This window comes from Prosopis cineraria, unplaced genomic scaffold (assembly GCF_029017545.1).
Source record: "Prosopis cineraria cultivar Desert tree isolate PC_DT_omini unplaced genomic scaffold, ASM2901754v1 PC248, whole genome shotgun sequence".
In the NCBI taxonomy this organism is placed as follows: Eukaryota; Viridiplantae; Streptophyta; class Magnoliopsida; order Fabales; family Fabaceae; genus Prosopis; species Prosopis cineraria.
Genome location: NW_026555575.1, coordinates 13156 through 36084, shown reverse-complemented (window position 1 = coordinate 36084; position 22929 = coordinate 13156). Strand labels below are relative to the sequence as shown.

The following is a 22929-nucleotide window of genomic DNA, read 5'->3' as shown; positions in this document are numbered from 1 at the left end:
ATAATTGCGAAGTAATAAATTTATGTGTTACTCCTAGTTGTTACGGTTTTATTTCTCATATGATAAGTACTTAAGTAAAAGAAATATTTTGTTATTTTCACATTGAAGGGCATTTTATAAAGGATTCGCAAGGAAAGATGACCTATGAAAGTGAGAGATTAATTTCTAAATTGATTAAAAAAGGCATAAATCATGAAGAGCTATTGAACATGGTGTCATCAATGATGGGAGTTGAAAGTATTGCAGTTAACTTAAAATTTACAGTGAAATTTTACTATTAAATGACTTTTTGCATAGACACCCATACCATATTTTCTTGAACTTGTGGATGTGATGAGTTGTATAAATGGATTTGCAGTTTATGTTGTTTTCTGGGAAGAAGACTACAAAAGTATCAGTTAGGTAAATATGATATTTTTTATGTAAAAAATGATGCAAATATGATGTACATGTATTAAAATCAGTGTAATGTAATGTTGATGTCTATTTCAAGTTTAAATATGTGCAAGTATAAATGTTGTTATCACATAATGCTGCTAAAGTCACTAACGCAGCGTGGGAATATTGCTACTATAACCAGTGAAAACATAAAAGCTCACTCAAGAATAGATTTTTCCTTAGTATTTCAAATTTTAAAGTGTAAAATGTTGTCATAACATAAAACTCACTTTTAAAATGTTTCAAGATCGCTTATGAAAATACAAACATCACTGAAGATGTTACTAACTTCAATGAAGTCCCTAATTTCATAACATAAAACTTCATTGAAGAAGTCAGCTGTAATATTTTCAACTCCTATTATTGATGACACTATCTTCAACAACTCTTCATGATTTATCCCTTATCTAATTAATTTAAAAATTAATCTCTTACCTTCACGGGTCATCTTTCTTTGTGAATCTTTTACAAAATGCCCTTTATCGTGAAAATAATAAAATACTTCTTTTGTTGAAATACTTGCCATGTGAGAAATAAACTTGCAGCATTTAAAAGCAACACACAAATAAACTTTATTGAAGAAGTCGGCTGCAATATTTTTAACTCTTATCATTGATGACACCATCTTCAACAACTCTTCATGATTTATGCCTTATCTAATCAATTTAGAAATTAGTCTCTCACCTTCACAGGTCATCTCTCCTTGTGATCTTTTACAAAATGCCCTTTAACGTGAAAATAACAAAATACTTTTTTTGTTGAAATACTTGCCATGTGAAAAATAAACTTGCAATAACTAAAGGCAATATACAAATTTATTATTTCACAACTATACTTACCATAATCTCAACTATGATTACAAGAATTCAGCATTTATGTTACATTTTTCAACATTAATGCTAATTTTATTAGAGAACAGAAAAATTTAATATCCATGCTACATCTTACTTGTTTTTAACTCAATTTTTTTAATACTATCGTTTCTCAGAATTCATTTATTGTGTATGTCTATATGTATAATCTATTAATAATCAAGAAGATTATTTTTTTTCTTAACTATAAAAGAGAAACGGTATAAACTAGCACTTGCAAGGATGTAAAATTTTTTTCTTGTATGCATGACAGAGGAAATGTAAAAGATAAAAAAGAAAAAATTGCAAATTTTTCTTGCATGTATGACAGGGGAGAAGATGTAAAAGAGACAATGCACGACCCCTGACTAAAAGAGGAGAAGATGATAACTCATATGATGATCCACTTTACTAATTTTCCATCCATATTTTTTGCCAGTGAGAGCAAATTTTTCACAACCAAAAATAAGAACAGATAACACAACATAAATTGCTTTGCTGTTACCTTTTAGTGTTTAGCGAATGGGCAATTTTATAAAGTTAAATATATTTTTTATCTCAACTAAGGATCATTTAATTGGAATTTTCAAATGTTATATGATCTTTATTTGAGATTAATGTCCTCAAGGGGTCTTTAATTGTTATTTTTCCTAAAAACAAGCAGGCACCCAAAACATGGCCATTGGTCTTCAAATATGGACGAAGAGACAAGAAAACCTCGGTCATTTGGCCTTTGCAAACAGGTAAACTTCAAAAGACCAAAGAGGTTCAGATTCCTACGATGTGCAATATTAATTAAAACAGACAGACCGAAAGTAAAATATAAGCACGCGAACGCGGAGGATGATTTAAGAACAAGGCCTTCCACGTTAAACTTGACACTTGGAAAAGACAAGTGCTCAACACTTCATAGGGATAGCCATTCACGGGTGAAATACTAGCACAACGTATTGCCATAAATATCCAGCTATGGCAAAGTTTGTTTCATTTATGGCATGATAAATTTATTGTACAACATCGTTGGCCAAAGGCCCCCCCGGGGGGTGGCGGATGACTTGACACGTCCATCAGGCTACGAAGCTCTCAGGCGCCCTTGTTTACACATAACTTGACAAGCATGAAAGAATTGATTTCTCATATTTGCCTCTGAAAGTAAACTATTTTTATCAGAAATATATAGCAATAGAAGCTAGCTTACACATAAAACTTAACAAGCATGAAGGAATTTATTACTCACATGTCTCTGCACGTAAACTATTTTCATCAGAAATTTCTATCAATAGAAACTACCGGTAATATGCCATGTGTCTTGAGGAAATAAAAGGAGAACTGCCAAAAGAAGTCTTTTGGATGCCGGAAGGAGGGTTTACAGGGTTCTTCTTTTCAAGCTTTGTTTCAGCACGGAGCCATGACTCAACAACAGAAAGAAGATTAGACGAGCAACTCAACTCACTAATATCCGATAACTTTTCCGCCCTCCTGAGTTCACCATCTTGTATGTATGCTAGATGAGTGGCCCATGTCTCAAGTCCATCAAAGATATGAGTTGCATATACAATTGTAGCTCCTCTCTGACAACAATAGAAAACATCAGGAAACACTCACAACAATTGATAATCAATTTTCAGAAACCCATCGCACCAGCCACAGCCAGTTCAAGATGGGCACACTAGCCAGCAATCTCATCTTCATATTTTAACAACGCATTACATTTTTCACAGTTGGTTTGCAAATGACAGTAAGATACATGCTCGGCCATCTGCAGAAACTTTAGATTAATAAAAAAACCCTAATATTACTATGATGTATTATGATTATGATCCCCCGTGAAACTAATAAAGCACATGGGGCTGTCCTCCCTTTTGCAGTTCTCCATAACCACACCAGTTTGGCATAAATACGGAGTTAGTGATCACCTGCTCACATTCTTCCCCGAAGAAGTCCAGCAAATCCATCCTAGTAACAACATCCAAGTCCACAGTAACCTCATCCAGCAAGAGAACCTGAAATGTCGTTTAAGAGTTCCTATAAGGTATCAAACTGGCAGTAATTTTAATAGATAATCTTTTAATGAAGCCATATAGAAATAACACTTCTAAGTCAAGATATGACCTGAAGTACTGGCTATGGGAAAGGCAACAGTCCATTTTTTAAACTTGGAGTAAAGAAACAAGCAGTCCCACCATACAGATGACACTGAAATTATTTAGAGCAGCATGACGACCATACAAAAATTTTCTAGAATATTAATCATTGATACCTTGTATGGATGAAGAAGACCCATGCAAATTTGCACTCGGCGTCGCTGCCCATCTGATACCTTATGCATTCGCCACTGTAGATCTATATCAAGAAGCTCAATCAACTTAGCTCTCCTTTCAGGATCTGTGCCCTCAACTGCCAAAAAAGAAAGGGACACCTATATTGTATTGGACATTTGTAACAAAAGAAGGTGGCAATGCAACTTAATCACAAATATATCTAACAGTTACTCAGACACTCTGATTTTGAATTCCCAGACATCATGAAGATCATTGATTTTAACACCATGGAGTGTCGAAAAAGACATAGCATGATCTCAAAACCATCCCACCCAATAAGAGCTACTTGAAGGATTCCGAGTTGATGCATGATCCTATCCTCTCGATTAAGTTCGGAGATGCATTTGGCAACAACGAAAATTAATTTATAACCTACCTCCAAATATCATATGTTCAGCTGAAAAGTCTCCCTGCAGTGGAATTTCTCCCTGAATATTAACAATGAAATCAAGATTAAGATAGAAATTGAACAAAGCATAGAAATACATTTCATGGGGGAAATATCAGTAAAATAAAAATCTCATAAAAAATCGCAAGAGTTCAAGACCTTCAATTATTGATAGTGTGTTTCAAAAATTTATCAGCACCAAACTCTTGTTTGTACTTAAGTCCATATCACACAAACCATGTTGGCTATGCACAGTTGTTCAGTAAAGTAACCACTGTTTGAACAAGTTAAATAACTATCTAATAACGCTGGCTGCAAGAATATTGAGACTGTACATCTGAAAGTATTCACCATCCAGTGTCCACCTTACTTTTAATAGCTTTGCACCTTATAGGCAAACTTCTACCATTTTTATCACGGTAATAACTCTTCATCAAAAAGGAAATTACATTGAGACCAGAGTCTAGAAACTCACTGCTGAACCAACGGATTTACTCCAGGATCCTCCCAAATAGGAGAGATCACCACTGCAAACCAGTCGAGTATCGTGAAAAGCGGAACAATTTAACACCCTTACAACATCTCTTCCTCCGACCATATGCTTGCCAGCCAGAATTTTCAGCAAAGTGGTCTTCCCTGCAGATAGGAGCAATTCTGAATCAAATTACGTTCTAGTTCTCTTCTCTCTCTGGCCTAATCTTAGCCAGTGCCCAGTAGAATAACAGGTGGAGTTGCACTTCTACACTGGAACAATATGTTCAACTCCAAGATACATTCGCATACGATATTAAAATTTTCCGAACTATCGGCAAAGGTTATAATGGGACACTTATTCCATGTGCATTGATCAGTAGACGGCTGTGATTTGACTCCGAAGCTCTTTGTGAATCAACAGACACTTCTCACAACTTTATGCAGACTATTGTTGGGAAAGAAATAATCAGATTAAAGAGGAAGAGTGTCTGAGGGAACTGCGTTACCGGATCCATTGGCACCAACTAGAAGGCATCGCGATCCAGTAGAGATCTTAAGGTTGAAGTCGACGAAGAGTGGTGGTTGCCCATCGTAGGCGAATTGCATACCACACACTCTAATTCCTCTGCAGCTTTCATTGTCATCTTCGTCCTTATATTCGAATCTCTGCCTCCGAGTTCCTTCGTCGTCGGCCATTATGATGAGTGACATTCAGATCGGTCCCTTACTCCCCTTTATGATAGCTTGTCCCCGTCCATGCCAATGTGGTTGAATTAGCAACACGTCTGCGCTTGAGGTCGTTGGTAATGAAGGCAGTTAACGACGAGGAAATGGAAGAAACGACGTCAGTTTGGTAAAATATGCATTAAAACGACACAGACCCTTGGTTTGCCTATAAAACGACATGAAATGTGGGGCCAGCTTACACCTTGCGCAAGAAGCAACACCGCCCATGCATTGTTTTCTTTTTCGGCCCAAGACGACTAAATGAGTTGAAGACGTCGCATGCTCGCGGGAAGCGCGAACCGGTAGAGGAGGTGGTGACAGCATCATCTCTTCGGATCAAAGCTTGTCTAACTTATATTCGATACTTGCGAATTTGAGTCTTGTAAAATAATTTATGAAATTGAACGGTCGATACCTGATCGAGCCTAGAAGCAAGCAAGGGTTTTTGTCCATGTTCTGTTTTTGGCAATTGAACTTGGTAATTCTATGAAATTGAAATTGGCCGTAGTACACTGTGGGTTTGGTCCCGAAGAAAGCAAATGCTGCTTTAGTGTGCTGAGATTATCCATGTTTATCTCTTGTAGGTGGCTTTGGTTGGTGTGTAATAATATTATGGAGGAAGATGAGGACAGGGTTTTGCTTAATATTTTGGGCGTAGAGTCTGCCAATCATGAATGCATCGAAAGAGACGTATTAGCTGAGGTATCAGGTCCTGGTTCTGAGCCATTAGCTTTTTGGTTCCTTTCAAGTTTCGATTTTACCAACTGCCTCCGCTAGGGTCATTTGTATTGCCGCCATTATATTGGTGAACTTTTAAGGACAGCCTACGAAAATAGTCTGAAATTTTGTTTTGGCCGGGAAATAGATTTGATTCGAATCGAAGTAGCTTGGTAGTTTTCCCTTTTCATTGTGGTTTCTGTAAAAACTGCTGCGTGCTATTCGATTTTAAAAGGAAACACCCCACTGGATTCTCTTTTGCCGTCCAATTGCATCTTGAAGAAACAGATGTAGCTAGTTATTACTAGTTGCAATCTATGGGTAGGTTGATTTTTTAATTTAACCTCAAATTTCATTGCGCCTTTTAGTTATGCGAGGGAAAATGTATCAGCTTAAAACTAGGATAGAGTTCTAATTCAATTTTATATGGTCCTATGACAACATTTGTGAAAAGCGAAGAAAGAAGTAGTAAAAATAGAATATTGTGATGCAGATTCAAAGTAAAGAGCTTGAGCTTGTATTCAGGTTTGTTGTCCTTAGAATGTAAGATGAAAACCTCTCGATGAATAGCCAGCCAATTCTTAGGTCTTTGCTATTTAGGCATCTTAAAGAAAAGAAATATATATATGTATATATATAGTTGGATGGTTTCAAAGGATATCCTTTTGATTTAACTAATAAGTTAGGAAGTATCTCCATGGACTTTTTTCTGCTATCAAGCGTGATTTGTAATTTACTACTAAATGATAGATAAGGAATAAGGATTAATAAGCCTCCAGAAAAATTTCACTAGCATTGCTAACTCCCAGTTCTTTCTCTGTTAATATGTTTGAAAACTCTCATGAGAAACTTGATGTTGAAATTTAATTGCAACTGAATATGGCATATGTAGGATCTCATTTGTCTTGCTTGGGAAATTATATGTAAACCAAATCTTAAAAATTTGATCATGGAGATTGTTAACTTGTAGGCACGGAATGACGTGGTGACCATTATTGAAGCTGATAGGAGCTCAAAGGAAGAATCTCCTCAGAAATATGAAAACGTTGGTCCATCATCTATTAGCAAAGCAGAACTTTATCATAAGTTGAGGGCAGTAGATTTTGAAATAAATGCAGTTGCTTCCACTATCCAAGAAGTGAGAAATGTTGAAAGTGATGGAGATTGTATTGATGGAGGTCCTGACAACAGGGAGCAAGGGACTACCAAGGATAATTCTTCTAATGATTTGAATCTTCAACATGTTCTTGCTACTGATAGGTTAGAAAGCCTAAAGAAGACAAAGGCTCAACTAGAAAAGGATCTTTCAGATTTGTTCAAGAAGAAGCCTTGCAAGAGTATTGATCAGGACAAAGAGAACGAGATCTTTAATTTGGTTGAGGAAGAGCGAAGATCAAAGAGGAAGCCTAAAGAAGTTAAAAGTTTACCAAAAGGCTCAGGGAAACGGCATAAAACAGTTTCATTTAATGATGATGTTGATTTTGATGCAGTTTTAGATGCTGCCTCGGCAGGCTTTGTTGAGACTGTGAGTTACTTACATTCTTGTGTTCTAGCTTGTTGCTCAATCTGTGATAAGACAGGAAAAGACATTTTCCTTGATGTTATAAGTTGGTAAGAATGAATCAAATGTGAAGGATGCTATTGGTAAATAGAGAAGAGGAGGAGCTAATTTTTTTGCTTCATTTTTTCAGGAAAGGGACCAATTGGTAAGGAAAGGGATTTTGACCCCATTTTCTAACCTGAAGGGCTTTGAGCGCCGCTTTCAACAATCAGAAACATCTAGTAGTTATGATGCAAGTCAGGAAGAAAAGACTGATGATCTTGCTTCTTCTAGTCTTGAAAGAGCTGCCCAATCAATATCTGAGGCAGCAAGAGCTCGCCCAACCACCAAGTTGCTTGAGTCTGAAGATCTCCCGAAGCTTGACCCACCGACCCATCCTTTTGTTAGACTCAAAGTACCACTAAAAGTTTCTCAGTCCCAAGAAAGAGATCTAGAGAAGAAAAATAATTTGAAAAGGCAAAAAAGGCGATCTTTACCTGGTAGGAAATGGACAAAGCGTGTTTCTAGTGAGGAAATACATTCAAGAGAGACTGGTATGTTTTATGTTTTTTCATATGGTGTTTAATTTCCTTATTATTATGACTTGAGAGAAGGGAAAATTGGAATAAGGTAGTAGGCATCCAATGGTATAACAACTCCAAATTTCCTGGCATGTCAAAAGTTGCAGACAATCTTTATCTGAATTCTCAAGAGCTGAACCAATCTGCAATCTTTGCTTACTGCTTCATTTAAAATTGATTTGACTTGTTCACTAGGACTATTCGGATCTTGTTTTATTTCTCATTGTTAAGTTTTGAAAGTTTTGCTTCCCAATTAATTTTTTGTTGTTGGTATTTGACTTAGAGCAGGTAATTCAGGCCAGCCCGAAAAGTTAGGGTCAAGCTTGACTATATGGGCTTTTTGAAAAAGGCAGGATATTAAGCTCGATTCAAATAAGCTTGACCTGAATAAGCTCAATAGCTGAAATCTCTAGCTTTATATGTTTATAGAGTTGGTAATTTCTGCTAAGCCTGACGGGCCAACTTGAACCTGACTGAAAAAAGTTAGAGTTGGATTTAGCTATATGGGCTTTTTAAAGAGAGCATGATAATTTAAGCTCGATCTAAATAAGTCCAACCCGGATTGACTATTGGAAGTGGTGATGTGTAGTGCTGCATTTTGTGCTTCTTGAGGTTGAGCCACACATTTGTTTGGAGTTGGGTTAGTAAGGTGATGTTGGGCCTTCTTCTAGTAAAAATAAAAATTGGCCCCAAAAGAAATGATGTTTTCATTCAAGTCTTAGTAATTGCATATTTCCTCTATTAAGAAAGAAAAATATTTCGTAAATAAGTTCTTGTAAAATTGCATACTGCTCTTATCCTAAAAAAAAAAAACAAACAACAACAACAACAACAATAAGCCTTTATCCTACTAGGTGGGGTCGGCTACATGATTGCAAGACGCCATTGTGCTCTATCATTTATCAAGCTTTTAGGAATATTATTAATTAAGAGATCGCGTTCAATAACTTCCAAGAGTGTTCTCTTAGGCCTTCCTCTACCTCTCTTAATCGGACTCAAAGTTGTATGTCCCACTCTTCTCACTGGTGCCTCCCTTGGTTTCTTTGTACATGCCTAAACCATCTCAACCGATTTTCTATAATTTTTTCCTTAATAGGTGCCACCCTTACTTTTTTGCGTACGTGCTCATTTCGAATTTTATCTTTATGTGTATATCCGCACATCCATCGTAACATTCTCATCTTTGCTACTCCAACTTTATGCTCTTGCTGTCCCGTTAGAGACCAGCATTCACTACTATATAACATTGCCGGTCTGATAGCAGTGCAATAAAACTTTCCTTTAAGTTTATTAGGCAGCTTACGGTCGCAAATAACTCCTTTAGCTTTTCTCCAATTAAACTACCCAACTTGAATTCTATGTGAAATATCTCCACTGATTTCGCCATCATTTTGAATAATGGCTCCCAAATATCTAAACTTTTCTACTTGAGGTATAATTTGGTCTTCCAATTTCACTTCCAAATTATTGTCGAATAGTCCTTTACCAAATTTACAATATAAATATTCCGTCTTACTTCTACTCAGACGAAAACCTTTCGACTCCAATGTCCTCCTCCATAACTCAAGTTTGCAATTAATCTCTTCTCTTGTCTCTGCTATAAGAACTATAGCAGAGACAAAGAAAGAAAGAAAAGGTTTCACAGAAGTCCTCTATGCACACGTGCGCACACATATTGTTTGGCCAAGCTGACCAAAATGCTTACCACAAAGCTTGGCCTGCTCGAAATATTTTTTGGCCTAGTTCAATCTTACCTAGTATAGCTAGGCCAGGCTGGGTTGGCCAAGCTACCAAGCTTCATGTTTGGCTCTATTTTGATATTTGTTTATGCACTTTGAAGTGTTACAATTTTTTTTTTTTAATTTTCTAAGAGGTATCTTGTATACAAATATGTCATTGGCCTGTACTTTAAAGTGTGACCCGGATCTATATTGCTTGTTGAGAGACCATAAATAATTGGTAGTTTATTCGCTGATGATTGTAAGCTGTTTACTGGTTCTCTGTGGATGGGGAGGAAGGTTGGCAACTGGTTTATGAACCATTAACTTCTTTGTTTGTGCCATTATATGTAGTTTTTATTTTTGTCCATACTTTAGTTGGTGCATGCTTTCCAGAGGAAGCAAGTGGTTGCATGGATCCTTCCAGTTGCGAAAACTTGGATGCTCAGGATTTTGAACGTGCTGTTCATGAACCTTCTTTTATAACATTAGAAGGCGGGCTAAAAATCCCTGAGAATATTTTTGATGCACTGTTTGACTATCAAAAGGTTGGTGTTCAGTGGCTGTGGGAATTGCATTGCCAAAGAGCTGGTGGAATTATTGGTGATGAGATGGGTCTTGGTAAAACCATCCAGGTTTTATCTTTCCTCGGTGCATTGCATTTTAGTGGCATGTACAAACCAAGCATTATCATTTGTCCTGTGACCCTCTTGCGACAGTGGAAAAGGGAAGTTCAAAAATGGTACCCAAAATTTCATGCAGAGCTTTTACATGATTCTGCACGAGACCCTGTTGCTGGAAAGAAGCAATCCAAATGTGATGAATCAGACTATGATAGTAATAGCTCAAGTGACAGTGACTATGAGACCAGTATTCAATCAAAAAACACAAGGAAATGGGAATCCCTGATAAGTCGTGTAATGAGATCAGAATCTGGATTGCTTATCACAACATATGAGCAGCTGAGAATCTTGAGGGACCTGTTACTTGACATTGAATGGGGATATGCAATTCTTGATGAAGGACACAGAATAAGGAATCCAAATGCTGAAGTTACCCTAGTTTGCAAACAGCTACAGACTGTACACCGCATCATAATGACTGGCTCACCTATACAGAACAAACTGACTGAACTGTGGTCATTGTTTGATTTTGTTTTCCCTGGAAAGTTGGGTGTTTTGCCTGTATTTGAAGCTGAGTTTGCTGTTCCTATAGCGGTTGGTGGATATGCAAATGCTTCACCATTACAAGTATCAACAGCATACAGGTGGTTCTGAACTTTCTTTTTATTAATCTTCTTGTCACATATAGAATTGGCCTCTGTTAAATTATCTGGTTATATATTGTATTAACAATAAGGAACAGGATATTCATCCATTCTAGTTACGGTGTGAAAGTAGAGAAATGAAATAAAGAAGGATTTTCAGTTAGATTGTTGGTATATTTTGATTAGGGAGGTAACTGTTGTAAGTTTTCTAGCTCATTAGCCTGCAACACCAAATAATTAGGTTAATTTTTCACATTTGCAGGTGTGCTGTGGTGCTTCGTGATTTGATCACACCTTATCTTCTTCGACGGATGAAAGAAGATGTGGATGCCCAGCTTCCAAAGAAAACTGAGCATGTTTTATTTTGTAGCCTTACTACTGAGCAAGTATCTGCTTATAGAGCATTTTTGGCAAGCTCTGAAGTGGAGCAAATCTTGGATGGACGGAAGAATTCTCTTTATGGAATTGATGTTATGCGCAAGATTTGCAACCACCCTGACTTGCTTGAAAGGGAACATGCATACAGCAATCCAGACTATGGAAATCCAGAACGCAGTGGAAAAATGAAAGTTGTGGCACAGGTGCTTAATGTTTGGAAGGAACAAGGTCATCGGGTTCTTCTTTTTACTCAAACCCAACAAATGCTTGACATTCTTGAGAATTTTTTGACCACTTCTGGTCATAATTACCGGAGAATGGATGGAGTCACTCCCATAAAACAAAGGATGGCTTTAATTGATGAATTTAATGAGTCAAGGGAAGTATTTATATTCATTTTAACAACTAAGGTTGGGGGTTTGGGGACGAATCTTACTGGTGCAGACAGGGTGATTATTTTTGACCCTGATTGGAATCCTTCAACTGACGTTCAGGTAATTTTGTTTTTGATGCATCCTGCTGGGGCTTTAAATATTTTAAACACAACTGTGAAACTTCCATTTGCAGCATTGTGGTGTTCATTTAATTATACAACAATAACAAGCCTTATCCCACTATTCATTTGGTTATACAATATCCTGTAAAAACCTCTGGAGTTTGATGCATCTTGTATCATTCAGAATAGTTCCCCAAATTAATGATGTTAGAATTAAAATGTATATATTCTCTAGAGTACTGTGTATCATTGTTTTTAAAGAAATTTCTAATTCATTCTGGCAGAGAGCTATGCTTTGCTTCAATTTTAAAGCTTATATTTTTTTTATTTATGATAATTATTGCTTTTATTAGGCCAGAGAACGAGCTTGGCGAATTGGTCAGACACGGGATGTGACAGTATATAGGTTGATCACACGTGGAACTATAGAGGAGAAAGTGTATCACCGCCAGATTTACAAACATTTTCTTACCAATAAGATATTGAAGAATCCACAGCAGAAAAGATTCTTTAAAGCTCGGGATATGAAAGATCTTTTTACACTGAATGTGGATGATAAAAGTGGGTCAACTGAAACGTCAACTATTTTCAGTCAAATGTCTGAAGATGTAAATATTGTTGGGGCATATGAAGATAAGCAGGATAATCGTAAACATCCCCAAACTGCTGAACCAGGTTCTGATGATGTTGTAGTTAATAGCGATGTCAGGTCAAAAACAAGATCGGTCAAGGGAAAGGGAAAAGAGAAAACAGATCATCTTGATGAAGCAGATGAGGAAACAAATATATTGAAAAGTCTTTTTGATGCCTATGGGTTACATGTAAGCTTCTTCGTTATGCTGCATTTTATATCCTATTTGTCTGGTGCCTTTGATTTTATTTATTTCATTATTGGAAATTTGCATGCTGTTGGGTGAGTTGAGAATGGATTGAGTAATGGAACAAGTGAGCATATGTTGCATGATATTAAATTCAATCTCTCTAACCATTCTCATTTAGAGTTCATATATTCATTTGGACTCTGATCCATTTTAAAAGAATAGTTATTATGCGACATCATTTTACATGCACCTTAGAAATTTGATTTTACCTTGTATGTCTTTTTTGCAAATGGTATTTGGCCTCTCTGATCTAATTTGTTTTGTTACCGTAGAGTGCTGTGAACCATGATTTGATCATGAATGCCAATGATGAGGAGAAGATGAGACTTGAGGAGCAAGCTTCCCTGGTTGCACAGAGAGCTGCAGAAGCTTTACGTCAGTCACGAAAGCTCCGAAGTCGTGACAGCATTGCTGTTCCTACGTGGACTGGAAGGTCAGGAGCTGCTGGTGCACCATCATCTTTTCATCGGAAGTTTGGTTCGACCGTGAATTCCCAGTTGGTAAATAATTGCAAGGTATCTGATGAATTGCCTGGTGATGGAATTAGAAAACTAAATGGATCTGCTGCTGGGGTATCATCTGGCAAGGCCTTATCTTCTGCTGAACTTTTGGCTCAAATCCGGGGTAACCAAGAAAAAGCCATTGGTGCTGGGCTAGAACGCCAGTTTGGTATGGCCATCAACCCATCTAATCAAGCAAGATCTGTGGATGTTGGATCCTCTAGGGCATCTAAAAAGGTAGATGGAGTGCAACCTGAGGTATTGATTCGGCAAATCTGTACATTTCTACAACAGAGAGGTGGTCGTTCTGATTCATCCAGCATAGTTCAGCATTTTAAGAACAGGATACCCTCGACAGATCTTGCCCTGTTCAAGAATCTGTTAAAGGAAATAGCAACTCTGGAAAAAGGACCGAATGGATCACATTGGATTCTGAAGCCAGACTATCAAGAATAATGAGCAAGTCACACCCGACTGGTAAATTGTGTTGATGGGATAGCCTGTCCTCTGTCTCTGAAGCCTGTTTCTTCGAGTTGTCAAGGGCGATATTTTTTGACTAGTTTGAGTTATGGGGATTGGGGATTGTAGATTTTTTTTTCCATGCTATTTCACAACTGATATGTGGTTAGACATGAGGTTAATCTGCTCTTATCTAAATTTAGGTTGGGCAGATTGAACTTAGATGAAGCCATCAGTGAAACTAACGAGAGTTGTAGAGTCTTCTTTTCAAATATGATCGCTATGTTGTGGCTAGAAAAAATGTTCACTACATTTTTGCAGGATACTGCTGGAAAGAAAGTACCCCTTAGATGTATATATTTTATCCAAGGTAGTCCTATATTGCATTTGTAGGCTGTAGTGTAGCACGAGTTTGTGAATCCTGAAGGGACAAAAATGGGGAGGTAAGACTGTTTTTGCTGTTTTTTTTTTTTTTTAAATCAAAAACTGAATAACTGAAGCGGTGGCAAAGTTCTTGCTGTTCTGTAGAGGGTGATTTTGTAATGGTGCCAAGTGCTAACGATCTTTTACCGATATCGAAGAGTGATGGCGATGCTCTTTATCTAGTTGAAGAACTTACCCCAGCATGAGGATGTCACCGAGGAGCAGAAGCAGGTCCTGACCAGATGAATTACCCCCTTTTTTGGTTGCAGTTTTATGTCTCTTTATTTCAACTAACATTTTACTCGACAGGAAGTAAAACAATTTGAGATTAACTAGCCTAATGAAAAGGCTTTTTTTTTGGGGGGGGGGGGCACAGAGAAGAAAATTTGTGGTTGATTTTAGAGTTGGCTTGCATCATCCGTGATTAAAAGCAAGTTGCAAGTTAGTTTTTTTTTTCCCCCTGAAAGGAGAGGTTATTAATGATTGGTTGATCAGAGATCAGCAGCACTGCAGGGCACACACTCTTATTGAAACAGAATCTGGAATACATGCCAGTAAAGTAAGAGTCAGCTTTGGGGAAAATAGTCATTCTTTTACATAGATACTGGATTTACTAGTACAACCCAACGAAATTAAAGAAGTCATCAACATTTTGCAGGAGGATATTCCTGAATATATCGAGCTAATTGTATCATGTGCAGACTCGTTTACTTCCGGCACCACCTGCTTCAGCCTCTTTTGTCAAGAAATAATCAAAAAACGTATATATTCAGCGATTTTATAAGCCTCGTATGGTAGAGTTGTTCTTAGTTCATAAAATCAGAAGGCTGCCCACCCTGATGCGGTGGTCGATCCTGACGCAGCTGTTGACGGAAGGTTCCTCTGTACGTGTCAATTAACCAAAAAAAAAAATCATGAGGAAATTAATGGATTTACCCAAAAGGAAAACGTATCACGGCTCAGATTTACTCAAACATGTTATGAACTGTGGAATCCCCAAAAAATGCAGCAATCGTTGTTCACGGCGGGGAAAAAAAACTTTATGGATTTCTATCACATCGCACCACAATCAACACGAAACTTCAAACTCCCCCCCCCCCCAAAAAAAAAAACAAGTGACTAGGCAATGGATATAATATATATTATATCAAGGTACCTGTTCATTCTCCAATCAGTATGTTTCAGTCACATTGGAATCTATATTGATAATTAGGATATAAAACTATAGTTTAGTAAAATAAGGTGTCAAAATTTCTTGCATTTTTTTCAAGTAATCAACCGCCAGTGTCACTGTTCTTATTGTAAGTCTTTGCAGTAAGACGCCCTTATATTAGTAGAGAGTAAAAATAACAAAACAGTCAAGCCAAACAACAGCAATAACGATTATAATCCTACGTGGGGTCCGTTATATGGAAAATAGCCAAGGTAAAGTTATGTTAAATTAATTTAGCTACAGGAACTAGAAGCATGGATCCAGCAATCTTCTAAATTAAACTCATTTTCAATGATTCAAGTGAAATGACGTTGCTATCTGTGTCAAATAAACTAAAGATTAGGCTTTAATTTGCCATACACATACCAACATATCCACAAAAATTCCACGAAGAAGGAAACAACAAAAGGATGAGAAAAGCATCGTACCTTTAGTTGAGAAAGATCTGAGATAGAATCAGTAGAATTTTTCACACTTTCATTCGATCCTTTAATATCAGTACTGTGACTGGTAGATATCTTCCGGGCAGCAACAGGATCATTTGGAGGGGGAGGAAGGGGAGACCTGATTTTTCCTGCCCCAGATGGAGGGGGAGCAAGGCTCAATGCTTTGGGCTTCGCAGTTCCAGAATGCCCACCTATTAAACCAGCTGCCGAAAGCATGCCAGTTCCAGTAGATGGTTTAGGTTTCACATTAATCCGGATGGTTTCGCCTTCCTACAGGTATCAATGTGAGAGAGAGGGAAAAAAAAAAAAAAAAGAGGAAACGGATAAGTCGTAGGACTTAATCCCATTTGGAGAGACCAAATGGCATCGATTCTCAGAACACACCAGAGTAAAAAAGAATACAGTTTCCCATTTTTCAAGCATGTTTAGATGGGACTGGGAGGGGGAGCGTTGAAAGGAGATTCGTTCTCATGATCATCTGAATATATACAAGTCTCAATAGCCATGGCCCATACAATGCGTACACATATTCGTCTGAGCAACAAATAACAGAGCAGCTAAGAAATCACACGATCCAAGTGGAATGGATGGCTAAATTGATATCAACTAACCACTTATTAGTATCCAAAAAACTGACAAACATAACTGTATCACGCTTTAATTACTAAAATTCGGTAGGATAATCAAAGCACGTCCTTTTTTTCTTCGATAAGGAACATCCTATTTTTTATGATTATAAAATGCGCAAAAAACAAAGTAACAGTGAGACGTTCTTGTAGTATACATATACCTTCAATCTGTGATTGACGGCCGGATGAATATCAATATGAGATTCCTCAGACGCCTCGCCGGATTCTTTCTCATACTCTCTTCTCACATACTTGTCGTGATCCGACAATGCCACATTGAAGTCGAAAGCTTCATTTCGTTCCGCAAACCCTAAACCAATGAACGCGTGCTTACCCTGGCCGTCCTCGATCTTCAGGACGAAGTACCTGGACGAATCGAGGGTGGACTCGACCGAGTTCTCGCGCTGGCCAGGGTAGACGAAGCAAGCGGCGAATAGCTCCCCGGTGTTTGGATCCTCCAGTCGGATCTCGCACCGATCCTTGCACGATACGACCCTGAGCCGACCGGACCATATTTTATCGGATTGGAGCCATTCGCCGCACTTGTACCCACCGGATGTAGTTCGGGCCGGAATCTTGTACACAGAGACCTCGCGGACTACGAGGAGGGTGTGCTCGAATGCCTCCTCCTCGTCAAAAGACATGGTCGAGGAAGCGAAAGATTTCGAATTGAGGGAACAATGTGAAACGAACTTGGACAAGGTTTGAGTGGATTGATCAAATCTAATGATGAAGCAGGGAACCCTGGGGGAAGACGATAGGATTGTTTGTGATGAATGAAATGGAGTGAATTTCTGGCAATTTTGATGTCAAATAGAGCCGTGGCTTGCCGAGAGCTGTGTGAAGGTGAGACACAGGCATCAATTGGTAGATCACAGAGGCGTGGGCTTAAAGGCAGATTCAAAGGTTAGCCACAAAGCTAAATGAGCATTCAGCCAATCGCAAGGTCTTAACTCTTGGTTCAGCTTGTTACAGTTTTTGTTAGGGCTGCACGAAAAACTTAGCGTCGGTCTGATCTGATTTTAATATAATCTGAAATCGAACAAGACCGTACTGATCGAGTAGAATTAAAAAATTGATGTCGATCTTATTCAGCATTTCATTTTTTTTTCCATGAAAGATAATAATTTATTTTAATACAATAGATTAAAATTATTTATAATTATAAAAAATTTATTATGACAATAATTATAAATTTATAATAATTTTTAATAATAACAAAAAGTATTTTAATTACAATATAAATAATTTAAATTAAACAACTTTTAACAACATTAAACAACTTTTAATGTATTTAAAGTCTACTACACTAAGTTAACAATAAATTTTAACAAAAAGAGAGAATACTAAGGTTGGTTAATATTGTAATTTTGCTCAATCTTCATCATTTTATAAGTATAAAACACAAAATTATTAATTATTATTATAAATTAACTTGTTGTAGTAATTATTAATAAATTAATTATAATTATATTAAATACATTTATAGAATTAGGCCGGACTAAGTGGTTCAGATGTTCGGTTTCTTATTTAATCCAATTCAAAGAATGAGTTTGATTTTTTTAGTCTTAAAAGATCAATTTTTAATCTAAATCAAACATGATCAAGTTTGTTTTGGGTTGGACTGGATTAGATCGAACTGGAAGACTCTGTACAGCCTTAATTTTTGTTATTTGAGAACTTGTGCCAAGTGCCAACTCATTTTTTTTTCAAAAATATTAATTTCCTCATCCTTTTAATAATAATTATTTATAAAAATGTATATTATGTTATGAATATTATAAGGATAATGGATGTCTATCTTCATCACCTATTCATTTCTCCCATGAAACTTCCACCATCATGAGAGTTGATTACCCTTTATTTGCTTTTATCATTTGTGTAACCTTTGATATGTAAGACCATGTCGATAAATAGAGCATATAATTTGTCTTGAAGAATATAATAATCCATAAGAAATTCTCCCATTCTCTTGTCTCTATTTCTTCTCTCAATATCTTTATTTTCTAGTTTTTAATTTTATAACACATTATCAGCACGAGAGCTCTAGTAATCTACAGGTTTTGTAGCAAGGTTTTTCATTGCAAGGTAATTTTTATGTTCATATATGATTTGATCTATTTTCTAACCATTTGATCTTTTTAATCTTGTTTAATCTTGAATATCATCTAATTCTTATTACATTTTTATTATAATATTTATATGTTGAATTTTTTAAAACTTGAGTTTGTAGCTCTTGACGTTACTAGGAAAAATTATCTATCTGATACTAGATGCGAAAATCCATTTAGATGCCAATGGTCTTGGAGACACAATCAAGGATGGTAATCAAGCATCCAATCAAAATAAGGCCAGGGTCATGATCTTTCTTCGTCATCATTTATATGAAAGGTTAAAAATTGAGTATTTAATTATAAAAGACCCTTGTGTTCTTTGGAACAGTTTAAAAGAAAGGTATGACCATCAAAAAATTGTTATTCTTCTAAAAGCTCGTTATGATTGGATGCATTTACGTTTGCAAGATTTTAAATCTATGAGTGAATATAACTCTGCAATTTTTAGAATCAATTCTCAACTAAAATTATGTGGAGAAAAAGTCACTAATGATGATATATTAGAAAAAATATTTTTCACATTTCATGCATCCAACTTGCTCCTATAGCAGCAATATCATGAAAAGGATTTAAAAAAAATTCTGAATTGATTTATTGTCTTCTTATGGCTGAACAAAATAACAAGCTTTTGATGAAAAATTATGAATTTCGTCCAACTAATTCTACCTCATTCCCTGGAGTGAATGCAGTGCCAAATGAATTAGGTCGGGGCTATGATCGTGGTCATGGCCATAGCCATAGACAAGATTGTGACCGTGATCATGGCCACAGTTGTGGTAGTATATCTTTTCACCAGAAGTGGATAAATAATGAAGAGAAGCATAAGAAAGGAACAATTAGGGATAATAATAATTATAATAATATTGAAAATTTGTGCTGCCATTATGGTGGTAAAAGTCATTAGTCACGTACCTATCGTACTCCAAAACATTTGATTGATCTTTATCAAGAATCACTTAAAAGTAAAAGTAAAAACAAAGAGACAAAGATAGAAACACATTTTGCTTTTGAAGAAGGTGACTTTAATTATGGCGACATGGATGTTACTCATTTGGATATTGCTGATTTCTTTGCTGATCCTAATGGAAGAATTGATCACTTGATTAGGAATGGAAATGTTCAAAAATGAATTTCTCAGATATTGATGTTGTTAAATTTTATAGTTAAGTGTCATTTTAATTTTCTTGTATTGGAATAAAGAATTTACTTATAATTTTTTTAGAGAATTTACTTATGATGTTGTTTCCTAATGAATAAAGTTTTTGTATTCATGTTTTAATTTTATGTTTTATGTTTTTTTAATGAAGAATGAGTATTCATCTAATTGGTACCAACAACAATAATGAAATATGTGTCTCATAGATAGTGCAACAACTCATACAATACTCAAAAATAAAAAATATTTTTTTCTTTGGTAATGCAAAAAGCCAATGTTCAAATTATATCTAGAAGCATAAAGATGATTGATGGCTATGGAAAAGCTAATATATTGTTGCCTGGAGGAACTAAATTACAAATTAATGATGTATTTTATTCTGTTAAGTCTAGTAGAAATTTATTGAGTTTTAATGATATATACAAAAATGGATACAATATTGAGATAGTAAATGAAGAAAATAAAGAATATCTTATTATTATAAATTTAATTTCTGGTAAAAAGTGTACACTAGAAAAATTACCTACATTTTCCTTTGGCTTGTATTAGACATTTATTAATACAATTGAAATGCATGCTATTGTAAACCATCATGCGGACTATTCAAGTACTTTATGATTTTAATTGTTGCATTAACAAAATGGTCGCATGTTTGCTTATTATCTTCTAATAACTTGGTACTTACAAGATTGCTTGCTCAACTTATTAGATTAAGAGCACACTTTTCTGATTATCCTATTAAAAAAATATGTTTAGATAATGTTGGTGAATTTACTTCACAAGCCTTTAGTGAATATTGTATGTCTCTTGGAATTGATGTTAAATATCCTGTAGCACATGTTCATACACAAAACAAACTTGCAAAATCACTGATTAAATGCTTACAATTGATTGCACAACTATTACTTATGCGATTGAATCTCCCAATTTCTACTTGGGGACATGCAATTTTACACGCAGCATCATTAATTCGTATCAGGCTAACAAGTTATCTTAAGAGCTCCCTTTTGAAATTGGTTTTTAGTCAGGAATCTAATATTTCCCATCTAAAATTTTTGGATGTGCAGTATATGTTCCAATTGCTCCACCACAACGTACTAAAATGGATTCTCAAAGAATGATGGGAATATATGTTGGGTATGAATCTTTATCTATAATTAAATATTTAGAATTATCAACAGGAGATTTATTTATTGCTCAATTTACTGATTGTCATTTTGATGCATCAGTTTTCCCAACATTAGGGAGAGAAAATAAGTAGTTGGAAACGAAAGTTAGTTGGAATGAATTATCATCATCTCATCTTGATCCTCATACAAAGCAATGTGAACTAGAAGTTCAAAAGATAATTCATTTACAAAATTTAGCAAATCAATTGCCAGATGTATTTACTAACCCAAGAGAGTAACTAAATCATATATTCCAGCTGTTAATACTCTAATTAGAATTAATGTCTCGATTGGACAGCCTGTTATTACAAATGATTCTAAACCACGCACGAAACGTGGAAGACCCATTAGTTCCAAAGATAAAAATCCTCAAAAAAAAAGAGCTAGAAACACAGATGGTCAAATCAAGGATAATCAAGAAGAGTTAGTAACTCATGAAAAGTCACTTGAGACTGTTAATATTTCAATTCCAGAAGAAACTCAGGCACCTGAAATGTGTGAAAATAATGAGATCTCAATCAATTATATTATGAATGGAATACAATGGGATCAGAATGAAGTCATGTTGATGATATTTTTGCATATAATGTAGTGCTTGATGTAATAAATGATAATGAGGATCATGAACCAAAGTGCATTAAAGAATGCAAACAAAGAGAGGATTGGCCAAAATGAAAAGACGTAATTGAGGCAGAATTAAAATCACCTGAAAAGCGAAATGTTTTTGGATCTATAGTCCACACACTCGAAGGTGTTAAGCTGGTAGGATATACATGGGTTTTTGTGTGAAAAAGAAATAAAAATGGTGAAATTGTAAGATATAAGGCACGACTTGTAGCTTAAGGATTTACACAAAGGCCTGGAATTGACTTTATTGAAACATACTCACTAGTGATGAATGCAACTACTTTTCAATATTTAATTAGCCTGACAATAAGTAAAGGACTTGATTTGCATCTAATAGATGTTATTATAGCTTATTTGCATGGTTCACTCGATAGTAACATTTACATGAAACTCCTTGAAGGATTCAAATTGCCAGAAGCATACAATTCAAGTTCTCGAGAAAATTATTCAATCAAGTTGAATAAATCTTTATATGGATTGAAACAATCAGGGCGTATGTGGTCTAATCGACTTAGTGAATATTTGTTGAAAGAAGGTTATAAAAATGATTCAATTTGTCCTTGTATTTTCATGAAAAGATCTAGAAAAGAGTTTTCTATAATTGTTGTTTATGTTGATGACATAAATGTCATTGGAACACCTGAACAGCTTTCAAAAGCTATAAATTGCTTAAAGAAAGAATTTGAAATGAAAGATTTGGGAAGAAGAAAATTTTGCCTTGGATTGCAAATGGAATATATGAATAATGAAATTTTTCTATATCAAGAAACTTATATAAGAAAGGTCTTAAAATGATTTTATATGGATAGATCACATCCGTTATATACCCCAATGGTTGTAAGATCATTGAAGGTAGATAAAGATCCTTTTGGACCTTAAAAAGGTGATAAAAACTACTTGATCCAGAAGTACCATATCTTAGTGTAATTGGAGTATTAATGTATCTTGCTAGTCACATGCAACTTAATATCTCATTTGCTATTAACTTATTAGCGAGATATAATTCTTCACCAACATGAAGGCATTGGAACGGTGTTAAAAACATTTTTTGTTATCTTAGGGGTACTATGGATGTGGGATTATTTTATTCTAAAGCACCTAATGCTAACCTTATTGGTTATACATATGCTGGATTTTTGTTTGATCCTCATGTTGGTAGATCAAAAATAGGTTATTTGTTCATATATGGTGGTACAGCCATTTTATAGCGATCTATGAAACAGACAAAATCAGCCATATCATCTAATCATGCAGAAATTCTGGCTGTATATGAAGCAAGTCAAGAATGTGCGTAGTTAAAATCATTAATGCATCACATACGAGTTACTTATAGTCCATCTTTTAATAAAATGATCCCAGCGATCATATATGAAGATAATACTACTTGTATTATCCAATTGAAAGAATGATATATTAA

General features: G+C 35.7%; 3 protein-coding genes across 5 annotated transcripts; 1 reads left to right on the top strand and 2 right to left on the bottom strand.

The window, feature by feature from the left end:
• Window positions 1-2133: 2133 nt before the first annotated feature.
• LOC129296059 (ABC transporter I family member 19-like) lies at window positions 2134-5260 on the bottom strand. Of its 2 annotated transcripts, none has more exons than XM_054934658.1 (7): window positions 4979-5260; window positions 4474-4634; window positions 3987-4038; window positions 3550-3686; window positions 3206-3292; window positions 2527-2860; window positions 2134-2446 (listed from the first exon to the last, which is right to left on the bottom strand). In XM_054934658.1, the coding sequence occupies exons 1-6, from the start codon at window positions 5181-5183 to the stop codon at window positions 2576-2578; spliced, it is 927 nt and encodes a 308-aa protein (XP_054790633.1). In that variant the 5' UTR covers window positions 5184-5260; the 3' UTR covers window positions 2134-2446; window positions 2527-2575. The 2 variants fall into 2 exon arrangements, with proteins under 2 accessions (XP_054790633.1, XP_054790632.1); XM_054934657.1 differs by having other exon boundaries at window positions 2134-2435; window positions 4979-5259.
• Window positions 5261-5414: 154 nt separating this feature from the next.
• Window positions 5415-14108, top strand: LOC129296058 (protein CHROMATIN REMODELING 8). Of its 2 annotated transcripts, none has more exons than XM_054934656.1 (8): window positions 5415-5676; window positions 5783-5900; window positions 6886-7440; window positions 7607-8009; window positions 10151-11021; window positions 11284-11893; window positions 12249-12716; window positions 13049-14108. In XM_054934656.1, the coding sequence occupies exons 2-8, from the start codon at window positions 5811-5813 to the stop codon at window positions 13730-13732; spliced, it is 3681 nt and encodes a 1226-aa protein (XP_054790631.1). In that variant the 5' UTR covers window positions 5415-5676; window positions 5783-5810; the 3' UTR covers window positions 13733-14108. The 2 variants fall into 2 exon arrangements, with proteins under 2 accessions (XP_054790631.1, XP_054790630.1); XM_054934655.1 differs by having other exon boundaries at window positions 10133-11021.
• A 558-nt stretch (window positions 14109-14666) lies between these two features.
• On the bottom strand, window positions 14667-17439 carry LOC129296060 (uncharacterized protein At1g03900-like). The gene is made up of 3 exons (XM_054934659.1): window positions 16608-17439; window positions 15800-16087; window positions 14667-15040 (listed from the first exon to the last, which is right to left on the bottom strand). The coding sequence occupies exons 1-3, from the start codon at window positions 17088-17090 to the stop codon at window positions 14978-14980; spliced, it is 834 nt and encodes a 277-aa protein (XP_054790634.1). The 5' UTR covers window positions 17091-17439; the 3' UTR covers window positions 14667-14977.
• Window positions 17440-22929: the final 5490 nt, after the last annotated feature.